The sequence below is a fragment of the Ascaphus truei genome, chromosome 16, assembly GCF_040206685.1.
Source record: "Ascaphus truei isolate aAscTru1 chromosome 16, aAscTru1.hap1, whole genome shotgun sequence".
Lineage (NCBI taxonomy): Eukaryota > Metazoa > Chordata > Amphibia > Anura > Ascaphidae > Ascaphus > Ascaphus truei.
The window spans coordinates 1079734-1099934 of NC_134498.1; the positions used below are offsets into that span (position 1 = coordinate 1079734).

Genomic DNA, 20201 nt, shown 5'->3' on the forward strand with positions numbered 1-20201 from the left:
ATAAAAACCAGAACACGTGGCAAGAATTGTTAGATACCAAGGCGGCCCTTAATTTGGTGTTATCATCCCAGGCCGAGAAGGAGTTAGCTTGGTCCAAACGCAGATTTTATGAAAAAGCCAACAAGCCAGATACCTTACTAGCCAACAAGCTCCGAAACAAGCTTCCAAACTTTCGGATAGCAGCAATTAGAACCCAGCAGGGTGATCTTACCTCTGATCCGAAACAAATAGTGGAAACATTCCGGAAATACTATGCTACACTGTATGATGGAGATAAGGTCACCCATAACCAAAAAACATCGGCTGCCCTCAAGAGGTTTCTGTCTGAGGCACAGCTTCCGACCCTGGGCAGGGTTGAGAAGGAGGCCCTGCAGGGTGATTTCACCCTGGAAGAGATCACAGAGGTAATTAAGTCCCTCAAACCAGCCAAGGCCCCAGGCCCTGACGGATACTCAAATTTATACTATAAAAATTTTTGTAAGACCCTAGCCCCTCATCTTCTGAAGTTATTTAACGGGATCCTAGAGGGAGAGCCCTTCCCGACCCAGATGCTCCAGGCGTCTATCTCGGTGATCCACAAGCCTGGTAAGGACCCGGCAGACTTCAAGAGCTACCGGCCAATCTCCCTGATTAATTCGGACATAAAAATCTTCTCCAAACTATTAGCAAACAGGGTGGGTAGTATCCTTCCAGGCCTGATACATCCGGATCAAGTAGGCTTTATTGCAGGTAGACAGGCGGCAGATAACACCAGACGGATAATTGATCTAATAGATTTGGCAAGACAAAAACACATTCCGTCCATGGTGTTGAGTCTGGATGCCGAGAAGGCATTTGACCGTATCGATTGGTCCTACCTCCGAGAGACGCTGGGGGTGTTTGGGTTTGGGGGCCGCCTTCTTGAAGCAATAATGGCCCTATACGCAGGCCCCACAGCGAAAGTGCGGCATCAGGGCTTCCCTTCCGAGCTATTTAACATTCGAAGTGGAACTCGCCAGGGTTGCCCGCTGTCCCCTTTACTTTTTGCCCTTTGTATCGAACCCCTCGCAGCCCACATTAGATTAAGCCCTAATATATCAGGAATCCAATTGGGGGGACAGCATCACAAAGCTGCGCTATATGCAGACGACGTGATCCTGACCATCTCTAAACCGCTGACAACCCTGCCCAATGTCTTTGAGATCTTGGGCGCCTTTGGCAGGATTTCAGGGTTCAAGATTAATCAGGCCAAGTCTGAGGCGCTCAACATCAATCTACCTAAACCAATCGAAAAATTATTAGAATTAAATTTCAATTTTAAGTGGCAATCCTCCGCTATCAAATATTTAGGGGTATACATCACTAGGGATTATAATACTTTATATAAGGCAAATTTCCCCAAGATGATGAAGAAGCTCAAAGAAGATCTCAGGGTATGGGCGGGGTACGGGATATCATGGTTCGGCAGAATTCATAGTGTCAAGATGAATTTACTGCCCAAAATGTTATATCTGTTTCAGACCCTACCAATACCTTTAATTAAATCTGAGATCCAAGCCCTTCAAGCTCACATCATCCAATTTATTTGGAACAAAAAACGCCCACGAATTGCAAAAAGCCTACTGACAAAACCAGTAGTAAAAGGAGGACTTTCGGTACCTTGCTTGATGGCGTATTATAAAGCGGCACAATTAGGCCAAATCATTCAATGGCACACGGACCCCACAAACAGAAGATGGACAGAGCTAGAAAGGGAATGTTGTGCCCCAGTGGCACTTCAAGATTTGATCTGGCTACCAAAACAATGCAAGAAAGGCATTGGAACGCCGCTCTGCGCAGTGGCGAACTCCTTAGCGGTCTGGGAGACATCTAAATTTAAAGCTAACTTAACCACCCCCCACACATTAATGTCCCCCCTATGGGGCAACCCGGACTTTGCTCCGGGGCTGTCGAGTGATAAATTTGTAAAGTGGACGCAGGCAGGGTACAACCGATTAAAGGACCTGGGGGGTAAGGGATCTATCAAGACGTTCGATTGGTTTAAAGAGGCATCAAATTTCCCAAATTCAGAATTATTTAGATTCCTCCAGGTCAGGGCATTTTATAACAAATTTCCTGTTCGTCCTGCACGAACTAATTTTGAACAGCTGTGCTCCAGACCAACGGACACACGGGGACTGACATCTCGGATGTACAGGGAGGTAGTCTGTCCGGCTGGTAAGGACTCCCCCCGCCTACGATACATGCGACAGTGGGAGACAGAGCTAGGGGAGACATTAGAGGACGACGACTGGAAATACATATTGCAAACTGCAGCGAAAAGTTCAATATGTGTCACATTAAAGGAGAACGCATATAAAGTCCTCATGAGGTGGTACCACACCCCAGTCAAATTATCTAAATTTGTCAAAGGTTATTCGCCGCTCTGCCCTAAACAGTGCGGAGAATTGGCTGACCTTAAACACATGCTGTGGTCTTGCCCAAGGGTGGTCCCGATTTGGGAAAAAATTCGAAACTGGCTGGAAGGGATGCTCGACTTAGAGATCCCCCTGGACCCGTGGCTGTTCCTTGTGGGCAGGCGGCCCCAGGGCATGTCTAGAACAACACATAAACTGGTCATGCATTTTGCGACCGCCACCCGATGCGAGATCGCAGCACTGTGGAAGCAGAATGAGATCCCAATTATCCCCAAAATCAGGAACCGAATTTGGCACGTCTGCCAGATGGAGCAGTTGACGAGTTGGGTCAACGACTCTGGCGCTAAATTTCTAAAAGTCTGGGGCCCGTGGCTGGAACAAACCAACATCCCAGGGGTGGACGCCGCCTCAATTTTGCACTAATAGTATGAAAAATGCGTTCTCCTTGGATGGGACAGGCGGGACATAGACGTAGGGAGACGTTATTTAGGGCCACCCACATACTACAATGAGCAACAGGCCTATCAAGGTGAATCTCCAGCTACTTGTAGTCGCTTCAACCCCTCGCCAGAATATCGCAAGAACGCCCCCCCCCCTCTTCCCCTTCCACCATACGTCTCCTCCCCAGTCCTGTAAGTCAAGTACGTCCTGTCTTAAATCCCTAATTGGGGTTCGTTTGGTGCTGTCAGTATCGACAGCTGTTTTCTCATAAAAATGTGGTTTGACCATAATGTACGCCCATGGGCGGTGCGTGTCTGTAGATCGGATTTCCACAAATAAAAATGAAAGTTGAAAAAAAAAAAAAAAATGAACATTTTATTTATGATTGTGTTAATTTGTCCAATTACATTTGAGCCCCTGAAATAAGGGGAGTGTGTATGAAAATTGTTGCAATTCCTAAATGTTTCATACGATATTTTTGTTCAACCACTTGAATTAAATCTGAAATCTGCACTTCTATTGCATCTCAGTTGTTTCATTTAAAATCCATTGTGGTGGCGTACAGAGCCAAAATTATGAAAATTGTGTCAGTGTCCAATTATTTACGGACCTAAATGTATGGGGCTGGTTAGAAATAAACTAAAGAAAAAGTGTAGAAACAGACCATCATGTACAGTATGACACTTGGTAATGAAGACATTTTAGTGGCAACAATTACGTTTATAATCTCCTTCAGATAACTAGTAATTTGATGGTGGAGCCCAGGGTATTTAAACCCTAAACCCTGCCTGTTTTGCACACCTTGGGCTAGCAGGCATCCCTCACAATCCAGCTTTCCCCCTCCCCCTTCCACTGTTGGTACATGTGTCAAAAGTGTGAATAGGCTCATGGGTGGTGGATGGGGAGACGACCAAAACACTTTGTAGAGAGGCAGTCCAGCCCTTATAGGGGCTGAAGCCTGTCTCTTTGGCATGGTTTTGAAAATATTCTACACATACTGGGCAATATACATTAAAAAAATGGCGCAATTTGCACGAAACACAGAGCACCAGCACTAATCTGCGAGCAGGGACATTTGAGGTTTTTTTTTTTTTTTGGTCTTGCTTCCTACATTTTACCGCTTGGCAGATTTGGCACAAAGAGAAAAATTGCACCAATTATAGGTATAGCTCATTAAAATATTGCTCTGACTCTCTCCTAACAACTCCTAGAACTACTCCCCAAATCGGTGCAAGTGGCGCTAATGGGAGGGGTGGGTTGGGGGAGAGGAAATGGAGCAAAGCACCTTGGATACAAAAATGACGCAATTTGCGTTGGGTTTGGAGCAATGCTTCAGTTTGCAACACTTCATACATATCCCCCATAAAATAACACTACACAGCTTATTCATAGCATATATTTCAACAGCAATATTTGTATTGATAGTACTTACGTCATCAGTAATGCAAAGGTATATGATTCGGTCTTGGCAGATATAATGGTACAAATAGCTGTGGAAAGGAAAAACACAAATAATAATGTAATTGTTTTGAGTTACATATGTACAATTCTGAGCAGAATATTCATTACGTGGATATAAAATTATAATTGAGGTTAGCATTTGTTTTTGCGTCAGTGAGAGAAACGGTCAACCGCGTTAAATAGGTTCTGGAAACGTGCATTATTAATATTTTTGAAAACTATCATATGATCCTCAGCTATATTGAAGGAAGCATTTGGAAACAAGAATATAGAATGAAACTGTGAACACAACATGTAAATTGCAACACATTAAATTGCCGTTAAATTGGCCTAGTTTTATTTTTATTTATAAAATGTTTTACCAGGAATTAATACATTGAGAGTTACCTGCCGTTTTCAAGTATGTCATGGGCAGAGAGTTACGATGACAAATACATGATTACACTACATAGTTACATCAGTGAACAGGATATACATTATATACAAGACATTGCATGCACATTTAGAGATAATATATATTATAGGCTTATGTAACAGTTACAGACCAGATTAAAATGTGAGATAGCTTTAGTTTTGAACAAACTTAGTCTGGTGGTGGCTGTGAGAGTCTCCGGTAGATTGTTCCACTTTTGGGGTGCACGGTAAGAGGAGGAGTGGCCAGATACTTTGGGATCATGAACAGTCTTTTGGAGTCAGATCTCACATGATAAGTGCTGCATGTGGTAGGGGTGAGGAGTATGTTCAGGTAGACGGGTAGCTTGGCCAGAAAGTATTTGAAGGCAAGACAGGAGAGATTAACTTTGCACATAGATTCAAGTGATGACCAATCTATTTCTTTCAGCATTTCGCAGTGATGTGCGTTGTACTTGCATTGGAGAACAAAACGGCATATTGAATTGTAGAGGGTGTCAAGTTTGCTAAGTTGGGTTTAGGATGCCGAGCCATATACTATGTCCCCATAGTCGATAATTGGCATTAGCATCTGCTGTGCGATACGCTCTCTGACCAGCAGACTTAGGGAGGATTTGTTCCTGTAAAGTGCACCTAGTTTGGAATAGGTTTTGGATGTCAGCGTATCAATGTGCATCCCAAATGTTAAGTGGGAGTCAAACCATACAGTATGCCCAAGAATTTAAAACTAGTAACAGGAGTTAGGGTGGTATTAGCATTGATTCTGATCTGGAGCTCAGTCATTGGAAGGTTTAAAAATGTAGCCTTGGTCCCAAATACCATTGTTACAGTCATGTCAGTGTTTACAAACAGTTGTTTTGGGAAATCCTATTTTCAAGTGTCAAAAAGTCAGATTGAAGTATGTGTTCAAGGAGAGGCTACAGCTGTGTGCATATAAGATTGTGTCATCTGCATACATGTGTATTGAAGCTCCCTTACAAGCTGTAGGAAGATCAATAATGAACACTGAAGAGTAGTGGCCCCAGAACACAGCCTTGCGGGACATCACAGGTGATATCCAAGGGGTTGGAGTTAGATCCCAACATGTCTATCTCAGGTTCTATGTGATAAGTAGAAATGAAACCAGTTTAAAGCATGATTCCCTATTCCATAGCACTGGAGTTTGTTAAGCAAGATAACATGCGCAACAGTATCAAAAGCCTTTGCAAAATCTAGAAATATTGCACCAGTGAGTTGTCCCAGTTCCATTCCAGACTGGATTTCATTGCAAACTTTTAGCAGGGTAGTGATATATTAATTTTGTCTTTCCAGTGTTTTCATTTTATTTAAAATAGATCTGTGTTCCTCATCAGTGTTAACGGAAAATATTGCCGCACATTTGAATTGTGTTTATTTGGGCACTTATTTTAGTTTCCTAACTTCAGTTTGTATCTGATCTGGATTGCTACAAAAGGTCTCATTCAATATGAAATTATGCTTCATTTCTGTTTATCGGTTTTAACTGAAGTGCAGGATTATCAGTAGGTCAGTGTTTTTTTGGATAAAATCTAAAACTTGAACCCATAATGATATACAAAACAGGAAGGAGGATAGGAAACCAAGCAAAGAAAAGCAGAAAAAAAAAAACGGGTGGAAATGTCCATACTCAACTAATAAATATTACAGCTTATCTCTGCCCCCCTTCTGTGCAGTACTTGAACATACTGAGGGGGCCAGAGAGTCTTCAGCCCTAGTATGTTAATGTACTGCACAGGTAATAGTTACATAGTTATATAGTTCCATAGTAGATGAGGTTGAAAAAAAGACATACGTCTATCAAGTTCAACCTATGCTTAATTTAGACAACAGATACTTTATCCTACTGTATATCAATACTTAACTTTATTAATCAAGAGGAAGGCAAACAAAAAATCCAAGAATTGCCAGATTACTCCCTTGATCAAAATCATTCCCATGTTTACTTATTTGATATATCCCTGAATAGCTTTCCTTTCTAAAAAGATGTCAAACCTTTTTTTGAACATATCTATTGTATCTGCTATCACAGTCGTCCTGGGTAATGAATTTCACATTTTAACTACCCTAACTGTAAAGAACTCTTTCTATTGTTGCTGGTGAAATCGCCTAAGGGATGACCCATGTCCTTTGTACTGCCCCTGGGATTAATTATTTTGAAAGCTCTGTGTACTGTCCCCGAATATATATTTGTATATATTTATATCACCTCTTAGACGCCTCTTTACTAATGTAAATAAATCTAATTTAGCTAGTCTCTCCTCATAAGTTAGATTGTACATCCCCTTTATTAATTTGGTGGCTCTTCTCTGCACTCTCTCTAGTTCCATATTGTCTTTTAAAAGGAGTGATGCCCAAAATTGTACTCCATATTCAAGGTGTGGTCTTACTAATGCTTTGTAAAGGGGCATAATTATGTTTACTGCCCTTCCATCCATTGCCCGTTTAATGCAATATAAGATTGTGTTTGCCTTTGCAGCTACTGCCTGACTTTAGGCACTATTGCTAAACCTGCTGTCTACAAGCACTCCTAAATCCTTCTCCATCAAGGTTTCCCCTTACTGTATGTATCCCCATTTAATTTATAAGTCGCCTGTTTATTCTTGTTTCCCAAATAAAAAACCTTACATTTATCTGTGTTAAACCTAATCTGCAATTTACCTGCCCAAGTTTCCAGTCTATCCAAGTGCTTCTGGAGACAAATTACATCCTGCTCTGATTCTACTACCTTACAAAATTTAGTATCATCGGCAAAGATGGATACTTCGCTCTCGATGCCAATCTCAAGGTCAATAATAAACAAGTTAAAAAGCAGGGATCCCAGTACCGATCCCTGAGGTACTCCACTCACGACTTTAGCTCAAACTGAAAAAGTTTTATTTATGACAACTCTGTAATTATTTAGGATGCTAAATAATTTATGTTAAATACCACAAACAAGTTTTCATTTATCAACCTATACGTTGATACATAAAAAAAATTGTTCTTCGTATTTAACATCAACAATCATCAATTTAACAGCAATTATTTAGCATCCTATTCCCTAAAGCCACAAGCATTAAAGCAGTGATAAAGGACTTTTTACTTACGACTATATGTCGGCGATATGTTTAACAGTTGAGCATGCAAATGTACGCAACAAGGAATTAATGGCCAATTCCTTTTTGAAAAGCTATTCAATAAACTTCTACCTGGCGATATCGGGCATCCGCCGAAAAATACCCCAGGCCGGCATTAGGTATAGCTTAGCTTTGTATATAATGGCCACTGTAGACCAACACAATAAGACTAGCCAATGTAGGACAGATGATAAAAAAAATATATACATACTATTAAAGCTGCAGTTCAAGCCGTCATTAATAATTTAAAAAAAATTAAATATGTGCATCAATACAATCTATACACTGATAAATGATTAGCCCAGTTGCTGATTGATCCGTTCTGCTGTAATCGATGGCTGAAGATTTGGCTCGGGGTTCACTAAATGCATCCTGGGTCCTCTTCTGCTACTCCCACCCCCCACCTCGTTACTCAATTCCTCCCCCCCAAATTCCAACACCCCCCTCTCCCTCTAAGAGTTTTACATTGGGGGTGGGGGAGGCCTCAAGTCCCGCAGGTGAAGGGAGCTGTGGAACTTGGGCCCAACTTCTTGCGGGGGGGCGGGGGGGGGGGGGGTCTATGGCAGCGGGCTATTCCAAATGCTGTAATTTGGCCACCCCTGGTGTATGTTATAAGCGCTATATAAAAATACATGCAAATACTAGACTACTTCATCTGTTTCCATATGATACATTAAAGTTTAAGCGCACTATGATGGCTTTGTGTAAACAACTTGTGTGCACAAAGCCCTGTGTGACCTGGCCTTACCCTAGAACAAAAAGGAGGAGCAAAGTTGTAGTTTTTTCGTTTCTTGCAGCTTCAGTTGGGTATATTCAAGGTGAAGACTAATGTATATAAAACATTTTTATACCCGCTCTCTGGTTGAAGTACAAAAACATTAAAGTAATCAGAGCTGCTAAGGAGGGTCATTAGCAACTAACCCGAGACTTTGGATTTATATGTACAATATGTCTGATACATTGCAACATGCTTAAGGGACGGAACGCGGTCAACATTCTCACAGGATAAAAGCCACACATGGACAGAGAAGAATCCAAAAAGTGGTATGTACCACTTATCAGGCAATTCACTCAACTACTCAAAATCGAATCTTCTGTATTTCACATCCTCCTCCTAATTCCCTCAAGTCTTTACCGACTACTGTAAAAATGCAAGGTGGATGCTATCCACAAGGAGAGTCCCTCTGTCCCCTCCCCCTCTGCTTCTACCTAAACCTTCATCCACTCAACTCTTTCTCCTGTTAGGGAATTGGAAGTTTCTATGCCGATTTTCTCTTCTCCCTCTACCCATGCACTCTCGATCCTATCCCCTCACCCCTTATCAGAACGCTTACTTCCGTTTTAGTCCCCACTAACCAATATCTTTAATTCCTCCCTGTCCTCTGGCATTTCCCCCTCCTTTAAGCATGCAGTGGTCACACATTCTCAAAAACACCCCAGACCAAGTACCTTACTAACAACCGACCTGTATCCCTCCTGCCTTTTGCCACCAAACTGCTACAAAATCTGGTGTCCTCCCGTATGGGCAACTTTTTTTAATTTCCATTCCCTCCTGGACCCCTCACAATCTGACTTTTGTACAGCTCACTCAGACTGTACTCTACATGAATGATCTCCTTACATCTCAGCACTAATTTCTCGCTATACACCATCCGGACTAGCGTTCTGTGTTGTATCTAAAGCCCTCTCCTGCCTAAAACCTCTCAGGGAATCCACTGCTAAAAAATCTAATGCACGCTCTTATCTTTTCCAGTCTGGACTATTGTAACATCATAGGTTGAACTTGATGGTCCTAGGTTGAACTTGATGGACGTACGTCTTTTCAACCTCATCTACTAAAAAAAAAACAAACAAAAAAAACCCATACTGCTAACCGGCCTCAACTTTCTCCTTTTGCAATCTATGCAAAATCCTATTCCTAGAATAATTTCATTTTCTCCCAAAACAGTGTCTGCTCATCTCCTCCTTGAATCCCTCTCTTGGCTCCCATCAAGTTTTGGATCACCAACAAATTTATCCACCTTCCCTTCAAGCCTCTCCACCCATTCACTCCTCACTACAGATCATCTTTGATCTCTTGCTATGCGTCTGCTCGTCTCCTGCGTTCTACCCATAACGGTCTCCTTTCCATCCCTTTCACCTCTACTGCGCCCTCGCCTTAAAACCTTTTTCACTCATTTCCCCTCACACTCAGCCAAGCACCTAGTCTACTCATTTTAAGGCAAAACTTAAAACTCCCCTCCTAAATGAATCTCTCCAATAGCCTAGACTCATGGCTACTTTACCACACCCACAGTGACTCCTACCTACGACTGCCATCTACTGCGCTTTTTATCTCACTTGCCGTCTTTGCAAGTCTCCCCTCATACCACTTAGATCGTAAACTCTCTGGGGCAGGGATTTCCTTTCCTATTATCGGATCTTATTTGTTGCACTTATTGTAGTATAATTCCCTGTATTGTCTCTTTTGTAAAGCACCAAGTAAGCTGTGAACGCTATATAAAAAGATAACATGCATAGCCATTATGGATGCAAGTATGAAATTTGTCTATACAGTTTATAGAGAGAATACTTGAAGAATTGGAATTGTTTTAATGGAGCTCTGATGCTTTTAGATACGTACGTCTAATAAATATTCTTAGATCATCAGAAGTAATGTAATCACTGAATCTAGTGTGTTATTGGCATGGTCGTCATAAAAACAGCCCAGTTTCTCCAAAGTTTCCAGTAAATGGAGCAAGTAACGAGTTATGGGGTAGTAAGGCATTGGGAGTCATGAAATAAAGTGTGGTAGTGCCAATTGGGGTATTATCGTATAAACTCCTATTGGTTTCAATACTGCAGGGTACCTTATGTTTCATCACAATTATTCTTGAAGAGAGAATTAAAATAAACATACAACTCACCTTCCATGGGAGTAGGTGAGCTTGCTGTTCTCCGATGGAATCTTGGCAAGAATTTGCTCAGTCACCTCCAAGAAGTTCCCACCACACCAAGCATGTTTTGCAAGAATGGTGGTTCCTCTGGCAACAACAGCAAAGAGGATAGCCATGTCTTCCCCCTGTCAATAAGTACAACAGTGTACATACAGTATTAGAGGTTAGCAAAACTCAAGGAAGACGTCTCTATTAACACTGCTTGCAATGGCTTTTTAAAAACAATTTATGAATGTAATTGGCTCTCTTCGAAATATGAAGTCACCCCAAAAGTAGAAGATTCACTTATTTGCTTCATGTATAAAAAGTAGTCCGTCAATTTTGCTTTTCTTCCAGTCTGATTCATTCTAATTTCATCTGGTAATTATTGTCCATCTAAAATGGTTGCTCAACTATTTGGTCTATGTATTAAGGCAAAAGGGGAGCAAGACAAACTGCACGAGGATCAAAAATTTATTATTTCAATGGGATCTTGTCTTTATTCGATGCGGATTGTTCGCCCCAGAATTGCAGCACTTTTGCCTTGATACATATGCCCCTAATAATGCTGCCACATAAAAAAAAAAAAAAAAAGTTTGATATACGTCTCACTTAATATACCACACTTATGGCATTCTGTGGTCTGTCTTCCTTCTTCACAGTGTGGGCGCAGTCTGGATACCCTGGGATTTTGGCTATAAGACAACTTTGAGGAATAAGTATTTTGAAAACTAAATTTCACTACCGTGAATTAGAATTTTTTTGTTTATTATATAGGCCAACACACCCACAATTATAATGGTTAATCCAGGGATTGTATCTATATGTAAACACTTATTTTTAAAGTTGTGATGCATGCTAGCTCTATTTATTCACTTTAATTGTTCCCCATCGACGATACTTATATTATTTCACTTCTGTTTTTAAATGCTTGTGGATTTTTAGCACACTTTAAAAAAAAAAAAAAAAATTAAATTCGCGAAGACCTCATCACAAGAGAGATTGGCTATAAATCACTCCCCTGATTAAATCTATTTCAAACCTCATCCTAAGTAAAAGCCATGTATGGAAGATACTTTATGATAAATTAATGTTTTGAGAACTTCTTACAGCTAGAAATTAAAGGTAATGACATTTTATTTATATTTGTAAATTGCAGTTTGCACCAATTATCCAAATAAAGTAAAATAAACCACCAATGCATTTACATACTATGGAGAAATTAAAAGTTACATTTTTTTTAATAAATTACATTTTTTCTGCGACTTTAGTCATCTACTGTACATTTAGAAGTGCAAGCCCACAGCCAAAAAAAGGACAAAAAACACCCCTCTAAACAACCATATATAAACAATTTAACAATCTAATGTCTACCTTAAATTCTTCTTTTGACTCTCTGAAAATTAATTAGTATTTTTAGGGGTCTCCCAATGGGAGTGTGTCAGTCAAGGGCTTTCTTTGTCTTTAGCCCACCCGGTAATTAGAAAGGCAATAACAATTATTAGAGGAGAGATACGGGTCTGGCTGTGCACATTTTTGTTGAATACACAGTGACAGACAAAAGTGGGTAGTTAGAAGAAAACCAACCTTCTCCCAAATCTCAGTTTACAACATTTATAAACTATAACAAACTGTTTAAAACGTATTTGAAGGCATCAGATTTGAGTGAAAAGGAAAACTATCATCCTGATAATAGCCTCTGCAACATGTCATTGCCAATAGCACACTTTAATCAACATACTGTATTGTATATTGTTGGTCAACATTCTAGCAGCTGTATTGATCCAGCAGAAATGTCAAGCTTGTGTAGGTTGATGCATTTTAATGGTCCAACTCGTTAATCTATGAATTCTTCACTGATTAAAATATAGAGCTATTAAAACCTCACGTTTATTTTGAACATATGAAAAGTCCAGTCAGGCGTTAAAAGATATCTACTTTTTAATGTAATCTATGACAAATTATTTTGTTGCTGCATTACAAGATACAGTATCACAATTTACAACAAATCCCAATGTACAAATCACTGAAGTTACAAGCGAAAGTTTCTGAAAAACTAATCCGGCTCCATGAAGTTCTATGGACCACTGCACCATCCGGTTAGGTTGAGATGATCTGTTCTACATACTGCAGTTACACGAGGTTACATAGTTAATGAGGTTTGGAAAAAAAAAAAAAAAAAATTCATCCATCAAGTTCAACCCATGTTAAACTTAGACGACAGATACTTTATCCTATATTTACAGTATATTGAACCAGTGGAAAGCAAAAAACAAAACAAAAAAACTCCAGTGACATATCAGCCAATGATATAACATAAAGGGGACCGACTCCAAATAATGGCAATCAGATTACTCCCTGGATCAACATCCTTCCCATGTATACTTATTTGGTATATCCCTATATACCTTTCTTATCTAAAAAGATGTCCAACTTTTTTTGAACAAATCTATTGTATCTGCCATCGCAATCTCCATGGGTAATGAATTCCACATTTGAACTGCCCTTACTGTAAAGAACCCTTTCCTTTGTTGCTGGTGAAATCTCCTTTCCTCCAACATTAAGGGATGTCCTTGAGTCATTTGTACTGCGCTTGGGATGAGTAGTTCTTTTGAAAGCTCTTTGTACTGCCCCCGAATATATTTGTATATAGTTATCATATCCCTCGCTTAAGACAACTCTTTTCTAATTTAAATAAATCTAATTTAGCCAGTCTCTCCTCATAACTTAGATTGTCCATCTCCTTTATAAATTTGAAGGCTCTTCTCTGCACTCTCTCTAGTTCCATAATGTCTTTTCAAAGGTGGTGTCCAAAATTGTACTCCATATTCAAGGTGTGGTCTTACTAATGCTTTATAAAAAAAAAAGGGGGGGGGGCATACTGTAATTATGTTTACTTCCCTTCCATCCATTGTCCGTTTAATGCAAGATAAGATCTGGTTTGCTTTTGCAGCTACTGCATGACTTTGAGCACCATTGCTAAGCCTGCTGTCTACAAGCACTCCTAAATCCTTCTCCATTAAGGACTCCCTTAATGTATCCACATTTAATTTGTAAGTCGCCTGTTTATTCTTGCTTCCCAAATGCATAACCTTACATTTAGCTGTATTAAACCTCATCTGCCATTTACCTTTCCAAGTTTCCTTTCTATCCAAATTCTTCTGGAGAGAAATTACATCCTGCTCTGATTCTATTACCTTACACAATTTAGTGTCATCGGCAAAGACGGAGACTTTGCTCTCTATGCCAACCTCATGTCATTAACAAACAAGTTAAAATGCAAGGGTCCCAGTACCGATCCCTGAGGTACTCCCCTCACAACTTTAGCCCAACTTGAAAAAAGTTCAATTTATGACAACCCTCTGTTGTCTGTCCTTTAACCAGTTTTCAATCCAGGAGCAAATATTTTTACGGAGTCCAACTTGCTTTATTTTGTACACTAACCTTGTGCGAACCGTATCAAAAGCCTTTGCAAAATCTAAGTAGACCACATCAACTGCATTACCCTGGTCTAAATTCCTACTTACCTCCTCAAAGAAACAAATAACGTTAGTTTGTCATGATCTATCCTTCATAAATCCATTCTGACTATTACTAATAATTTTGTTTTCCATTAGGTATTCCTGAATATGATCCCGTATTTATTTTCCTATTTTTTAAAAAAAAATTATGTACAGACACCATCAGCAAATTTTGTTTTTCATCTGAGATATTGATAGATATGAGTGCTTTTACATTTTGATGTTAACTATCAACTGTATCATATTGTACGTGCACATTTGGACACTATCACCTGTATGATACTAATTGGCATAGGTTAACCCAATGATAGATACGTTTAACACTCACATCCAGGCAAATTGTTGAGCCTTTTTATCATAATTGTAAGTATATCATTCATTTTGCGAATGGTTAAAACTGAGACAACAATTGTGGGTTCCACACATCAAGTGCAGTACAGCTAGGTACCATGCAGGTGCTGCTGTGTTAATAAATTAATTATTTTATTAATGTATTGGTAACCAATGGGTTCATTTGTTATAGAAGTATGTTAATTGATGTTGGTTTATAAGGAACTCTACATCTCTCTGGACTTTGTACCCCTGATGAAGCGACCAGAGCAGTTCCCAGACCATAGGGCTAAGAAAGGGTTAAAGCAGATCCTTTGCCAAATCACTGATCGGCACCTGAGCTATCGGGATAGCTAACCCAACGACGAGCAGAGTGACGTCATCGCAGCGAGGAGGCGGTTCCAGACACGCAATGGAGGAACTATACGTCCTGTGCTCTTTGCAGATGGGGGATCTTTCCCGAACCACTGAACGAAGCAGTCATCAGACCTCTGCTAAAAAAGCATTAATTAGATCCAGATTGCATGGCTAATTACAGGCCTGTATCAAACCTTCCTTTCCTAGGGAATGTTATTAAGAAAGTAATGGTAACCCAACTGGAAACCCATCTATCAAGCCATATGACCTAGTAGATGGCATAGTACGGAAACCGCTCTGGTTCGTGTGCTAAAGGATCTCCTGATGGCGAGACACAGACTGTTCAATCTTAATACTGCTTGACCTCTCTGCACCATGGGATCTTAATGGAGCACCTGAAAGATTTCTGTGGACTGGATGGAACAGTTTTTAGCTGGCTCAGATCTTCCCTCACTGGCAGGTCACAGAGTATCTTCAGGAATGTATTCTTCTGCACCAAAGCTTGTCATGTGGAGTGCCAGAGGGTTCTATCCTATATTGTTCGTAATGTATATTCTGCCACTAGGTGACATCAGATGGCATGGCCTGGGTTATTACTGCTATGCAGATGACAATTCTACTTGCCCTTTGCACCAGGTATTAAGGACCCATTATCAATATTGATCTTAGCTCCTAGAGTGGATGAGTGCCAATTGGTTGAGGTTGAATCCTGAAAATACAGAAGTGCTCGTGGTGGATGCTCAAAGTCGGAAGACAAGACTACTTCTAGGTCAACACACTGGCCTTAAGCTTGGGGACTCCCAGCTGCTAAACTTTGTCCGTGTGCGGAAGCTTGGTGTTGTCCTGGACTGTGATTTGACCCTTAAACATCAGGTGCCAGCCATGATCAAATCTTCATTCTTTCACCTAATGAACATAACCAGGATTAAGTGCTTGATCCCCATCAGTGGATTTTACTACGCTTGTCCATGCTTATGTGTCCTCACGCCTGGATTACTATCCGAGTCTTCCGGGGGGGTGGAGGGGGCGCTTCTGCGCTGCCTGCAGCTGGTGTAGAACGCTGCAGCAAGGTTAACTAACCAGACCTGTTCTTGCCACGTCACATTTATTCTCCGTTCACTGCACACGCTGCCTATAAAATGGCAAATGTATTTCAACATTGGCTTGTTGACATTCAAAGCCTGACATGCACAGGGTCCCAGGTATCTGATAGAGCTTCTAGTTCCCTACACTCCCATTCGCTCACTACCATCTGCAGATAACAGTTACCAGAATATCCTTAACTTCTTTTGGAGCCCAAGCTTTTAGCCACACTGCTCCCACTATCTGAAACAGTATGCCTCATACAGTTTGAGAAGCCCCCATCTATGGAAATCTATAAAAATAGGGTCAAGGCCTACCCGTTTACCCAGGCATTTAATGAATCACAACCTGTTCAGCATTTAATAGCTACAGTACGGTCCCATCCTTAATTATATCTTTCCTAGTTTTTGGTTTCGTTTATAACCTTTTTTTCTCTTTTTGTAACCATGAAGTGCTTTGAGTTCCACTGGAAGAAAAGCGCTATATAAATAACGTTTATTATGATTATTATTAATTATTAGCAGACATGCAAAGTCAACATTTGAGCTTGGCGATGCTCTTCAGAAACAGATTACTTTATTTCTTTAAACTGTTATGAGAGACTAAGTGTATAATAATATTCAGCATAATTTGTAATGCACCTTCATATTTTCCCCCTACAAAACTACTTTCTTAAAAAACACCCTTCTTACCATTAGTTACATTAGTAATACACGTTGTCAAACTTCTACATAACATTAAAAAAAATTACAATGCCACCATAAACAACTTTTACAATTCTTTGCTCAGTTTTCAACAGCAGTTTGCTAAAGAAAATATATAATCTCCTCATCAATAATGTCCAACCTATAACAAATAGCATTATATAATGTATGAAAGCTTCTAATCAACGTTATGATATGCTAGGCTGAAGATATTTGCACTGCTATGCTAGACAATTCACCATGTAAAATACAAGCTATATGCAGGCAATGCAGTTTTTATTCAAATATTTTTTTTAAAGGATCTATGGCTATAGTTTTCAAACATTTTTGGTTAAGTAACCCTAAAATTATATTGTGACATTCTTGCAGAACCCCAACCCTCTCTAATAGCGCATCTCCGGTTAGATGCATTACAAGAAACCCCAACTGTCAAGGATGTTTCACTATGGCCAAAACGCATTGCAGGGACACTTCACGGCTACATCTGCACCTGCGCCTAACCAGACAAGCCAGGTCTGCCACACCCGACAACGCATGTTTAAAATGTCTCGAGTGGGATCGCTACATTGCTTAGACAGGTCTCTCCAACGCGCCATCTTTAAATGTCCTGCAAGCTTGTTGGGTCGAGTGTGCGGCAGACAGGACATCGCAGAGAAATGTCCCATTCCATCTCTAATAGTGTGTCTGAGATCAGATGCATTGTAAGGAACTCCGACCCTCTCTAATAGCGCGTCTGAGATCAGATATATTCTAAATTATTCTGTATTTGGTACAATTGTCAAATGACCTGAAAATGGGAGCCCTTTAGGGATGCCCGAGGAAAAACTCTAATCTATTGGCACGTAAACAAGTCTATCTCAGCTTATGAAGATATCTTTTAGGAACATTCAATTAATTTATTCACTAGGTTTGTTGTTGGTTGTGGTCATGATAACTTCATGAGATATTAGGTATTTTAATCCCTCTTGTGCTTCAGGGGTTAATGAACTACAGTTTGAAGTTGAAAATACAATATTTTGGGTTTCTGGCTTGTCATGATTCTGTGGGAGCTTCAAAAGGGACTTGATTAAAGTTGGGTGCTAAAAGTACAAAGAGTGTTTACGGTATGTTAACACCTTTTGCAGGTCTAGTGTAAAAAACTGATATTTTCTAGAGATAAGTTCTGCCAGACAGGGACTCTGACAAACAAAAAGTTTTTTCAAAGCATTCTCTGCAAGGGGTTTATGGATTGCCAGGGGGTGGGGCTATCCTATGCCATCCCAAGATATTAAACATGGAATCAGGGACTTGACAGCGAAGCTGACTTATACAATTTTGATATTTTGACAATTTTGATATTTGCATTTGTGACAGGGTGACGAGCGAAGTGGTCCAGATATGGTAGGTACTGGGGAACAGATATTCATTTGTCGCTAAGGTTTAATGACAAGACAGTCATGTTTAGTCTTGTCGCGTCCGCCATGAGCGCCTGAATGTATTGATGTGACTCACGTGTGTGTAAATATTAATTTTCCTTAACTACGAGTATCTACTGAGGCAAAGTTTTAAAATGCTGGTTGGTAATTTTTTTGTCTGTTGTAAAAAACTGTCAATTTCACTGAAGTAAGAATGTGGGCCTCCACATGCAATATGAATATCAACAAGACCAACGCGATGTTCAAATAATATGTAAAGTCTGCGAAGATTGAAATAGAACTAGAAGTGGAAGACTGTGTCTACCTTGGCTGGAAAATAACAATGGATGGGAACTTTTAGATTGAAATCAATAGGAGAATGAAGATGGGATGGAGCGCATTTGAAAGAATGAAAAAAAAAATATTTCAAGGGAACTTTCCACTGTCTCAAGAAGGAAGTTTGACCAGTGTTTTCTGCATGTGCTCACTTTTAGATGTGAAACTTGGACCATAAATGTGAAGATAATTCAGAAGCTTCAGACAACGCAAAGAAGAATGGAGAGATGTATGATGGATATTACCAGAAGAGACCGAGGAAAGAATGAATGGGTTTGATGCCAAACAGAAAAAAAAGTATTTGATATCATAACAAGGGTGAAGAAATTAAAATGGCAGTGGGCTAAACATATCGCAAGACGAAATTACCATCGTTGGACACAGATAGTACTCGACTGGATTCCAAGAGAGATTACAAGACCAAGACAACAATCAAAAGTAAGATGGGAGGATGAAATCAGAAATGGAAGTTCATTGTGGGAGCCTTCATCCAGCAGCGGATCGACAAGGGCTGAAGATCATCTAATAACTACCAAATTTACTTGCAGCAAACATTAAAGAAATAGTTAAATGGCAAACTACTGTATAGTTACCACAAAGATCAATTTGGAAGTCTTAAACTCAGGCCATTACCAGAACACAACAAAATGGACCTGTTTAACAGTGTCTGGAATTAAATTCTTCAAAGCGCCGAGTTTTAGACTTGCAAACCGATGTGTGTTACATAGTTACATAGTAGATGAGGTTGAAAAAAGACGTAGGTCCATCAAGTTCAACCTATGCTAAATTTAGAAAATGTTGAATTCTTTCATTATTTATTTATCCTTTCACACTTGAGAAACCAGCAATGATATTGGTAAAAAATACTGAAGGTGACAGAATTCTGAACGAATCAGTCTTCGCAGTAATTTCAAAAGGTTCAGTTCTTCTAGGACCAATGCGTGCCAATAGAAATGACATGTTTAGGTGATTAAATCTGGATGATGGATTCCTTTTTTTTCCTGACAACAAGTATTTATATAATAATTAGTTTATGAACATGGTGACATTAGCACAGTCATTTTTGTTTGAAAGACAATTAGATTGTGTTTGAAAGACAATTAGATTGTTCAATTCTTCACAAAATGTTGTTTCTAGTGCTGCTTTCAACCTCAGACTTCTTCTTTCTGACATTGCATCATGGCCTCCAATGTCTACATCTCTGAAATGTAACTGCTCTTTGAAAAATTGGCAAATAATCACAGTTCAAAGTCCCAAGAACAAATGATTGTATATAAAAAGGTCAATACCAGAAAAACCTGCAATCATTCTTTAATGGCTTTCTGCATAACACCCATATTTATTCATAACACAGGATCACTCCACCTTCAATAAAGTTTCCCTTATAAACTCCACCAAACGAACCTCTTGACATACATTACAGCTCCCACTTGCATGTAACACGGCCCAAGAATCCCACCAAGCCCAGCGTAAGCAATACAGGCCCACTCACTGATCTCCATGCATTTTATACAGTCCCCAGCCAACAAATCACATTGTTTTCAATACAAAATGGCTCCTTCCAAACACAACCACTACACGCCCTCTGGCAGATAACATAGCTCCCTCCTCCCTCCACACCCTGTAATAAATCCCCTACACCAGCGGTGAGCAAACTGGGGGGGGGGAGGGGGGTGGTAGAATTTCTAGGGGGGGGCACAGTAGTTACAGAGGCCCCG

General features: G+C 40.0%; 1 protein-coding gene across 2 annotated transcripts in view; it reads right to left on the reverse strand.

Annotated features, from left to right (window-relative positions):
* The window catches only part of VAMP7 (vesicle associated membrane protein 7), a 57647-nt gene that overhangs the window by 35104 nt on the left and 2342 nt on the right, over nt 1-20201 (reverse strand). The window contains exons 2-3 of one of the 2 annotated variants that reach the window (XM_075572704.1): nt 10750-10906; nt 4270-4327 (exon numbers count right to left, since the gene is read on the reverse strand). In XM_075572704.1, the coding sequence (XP_075428819.1) occupies nt 4270-4327; nt 10750-10895 (204 nt within the window). In that variant the 5' untranslated portion in view covers nt 10896-10906. The remainder of the gene's footprint in view (nt 1-4269; nt 4328-10749; nt 10907-20201) is intronic. The other variant, XM_075572705.1, reaches the window with a different exon arrangement.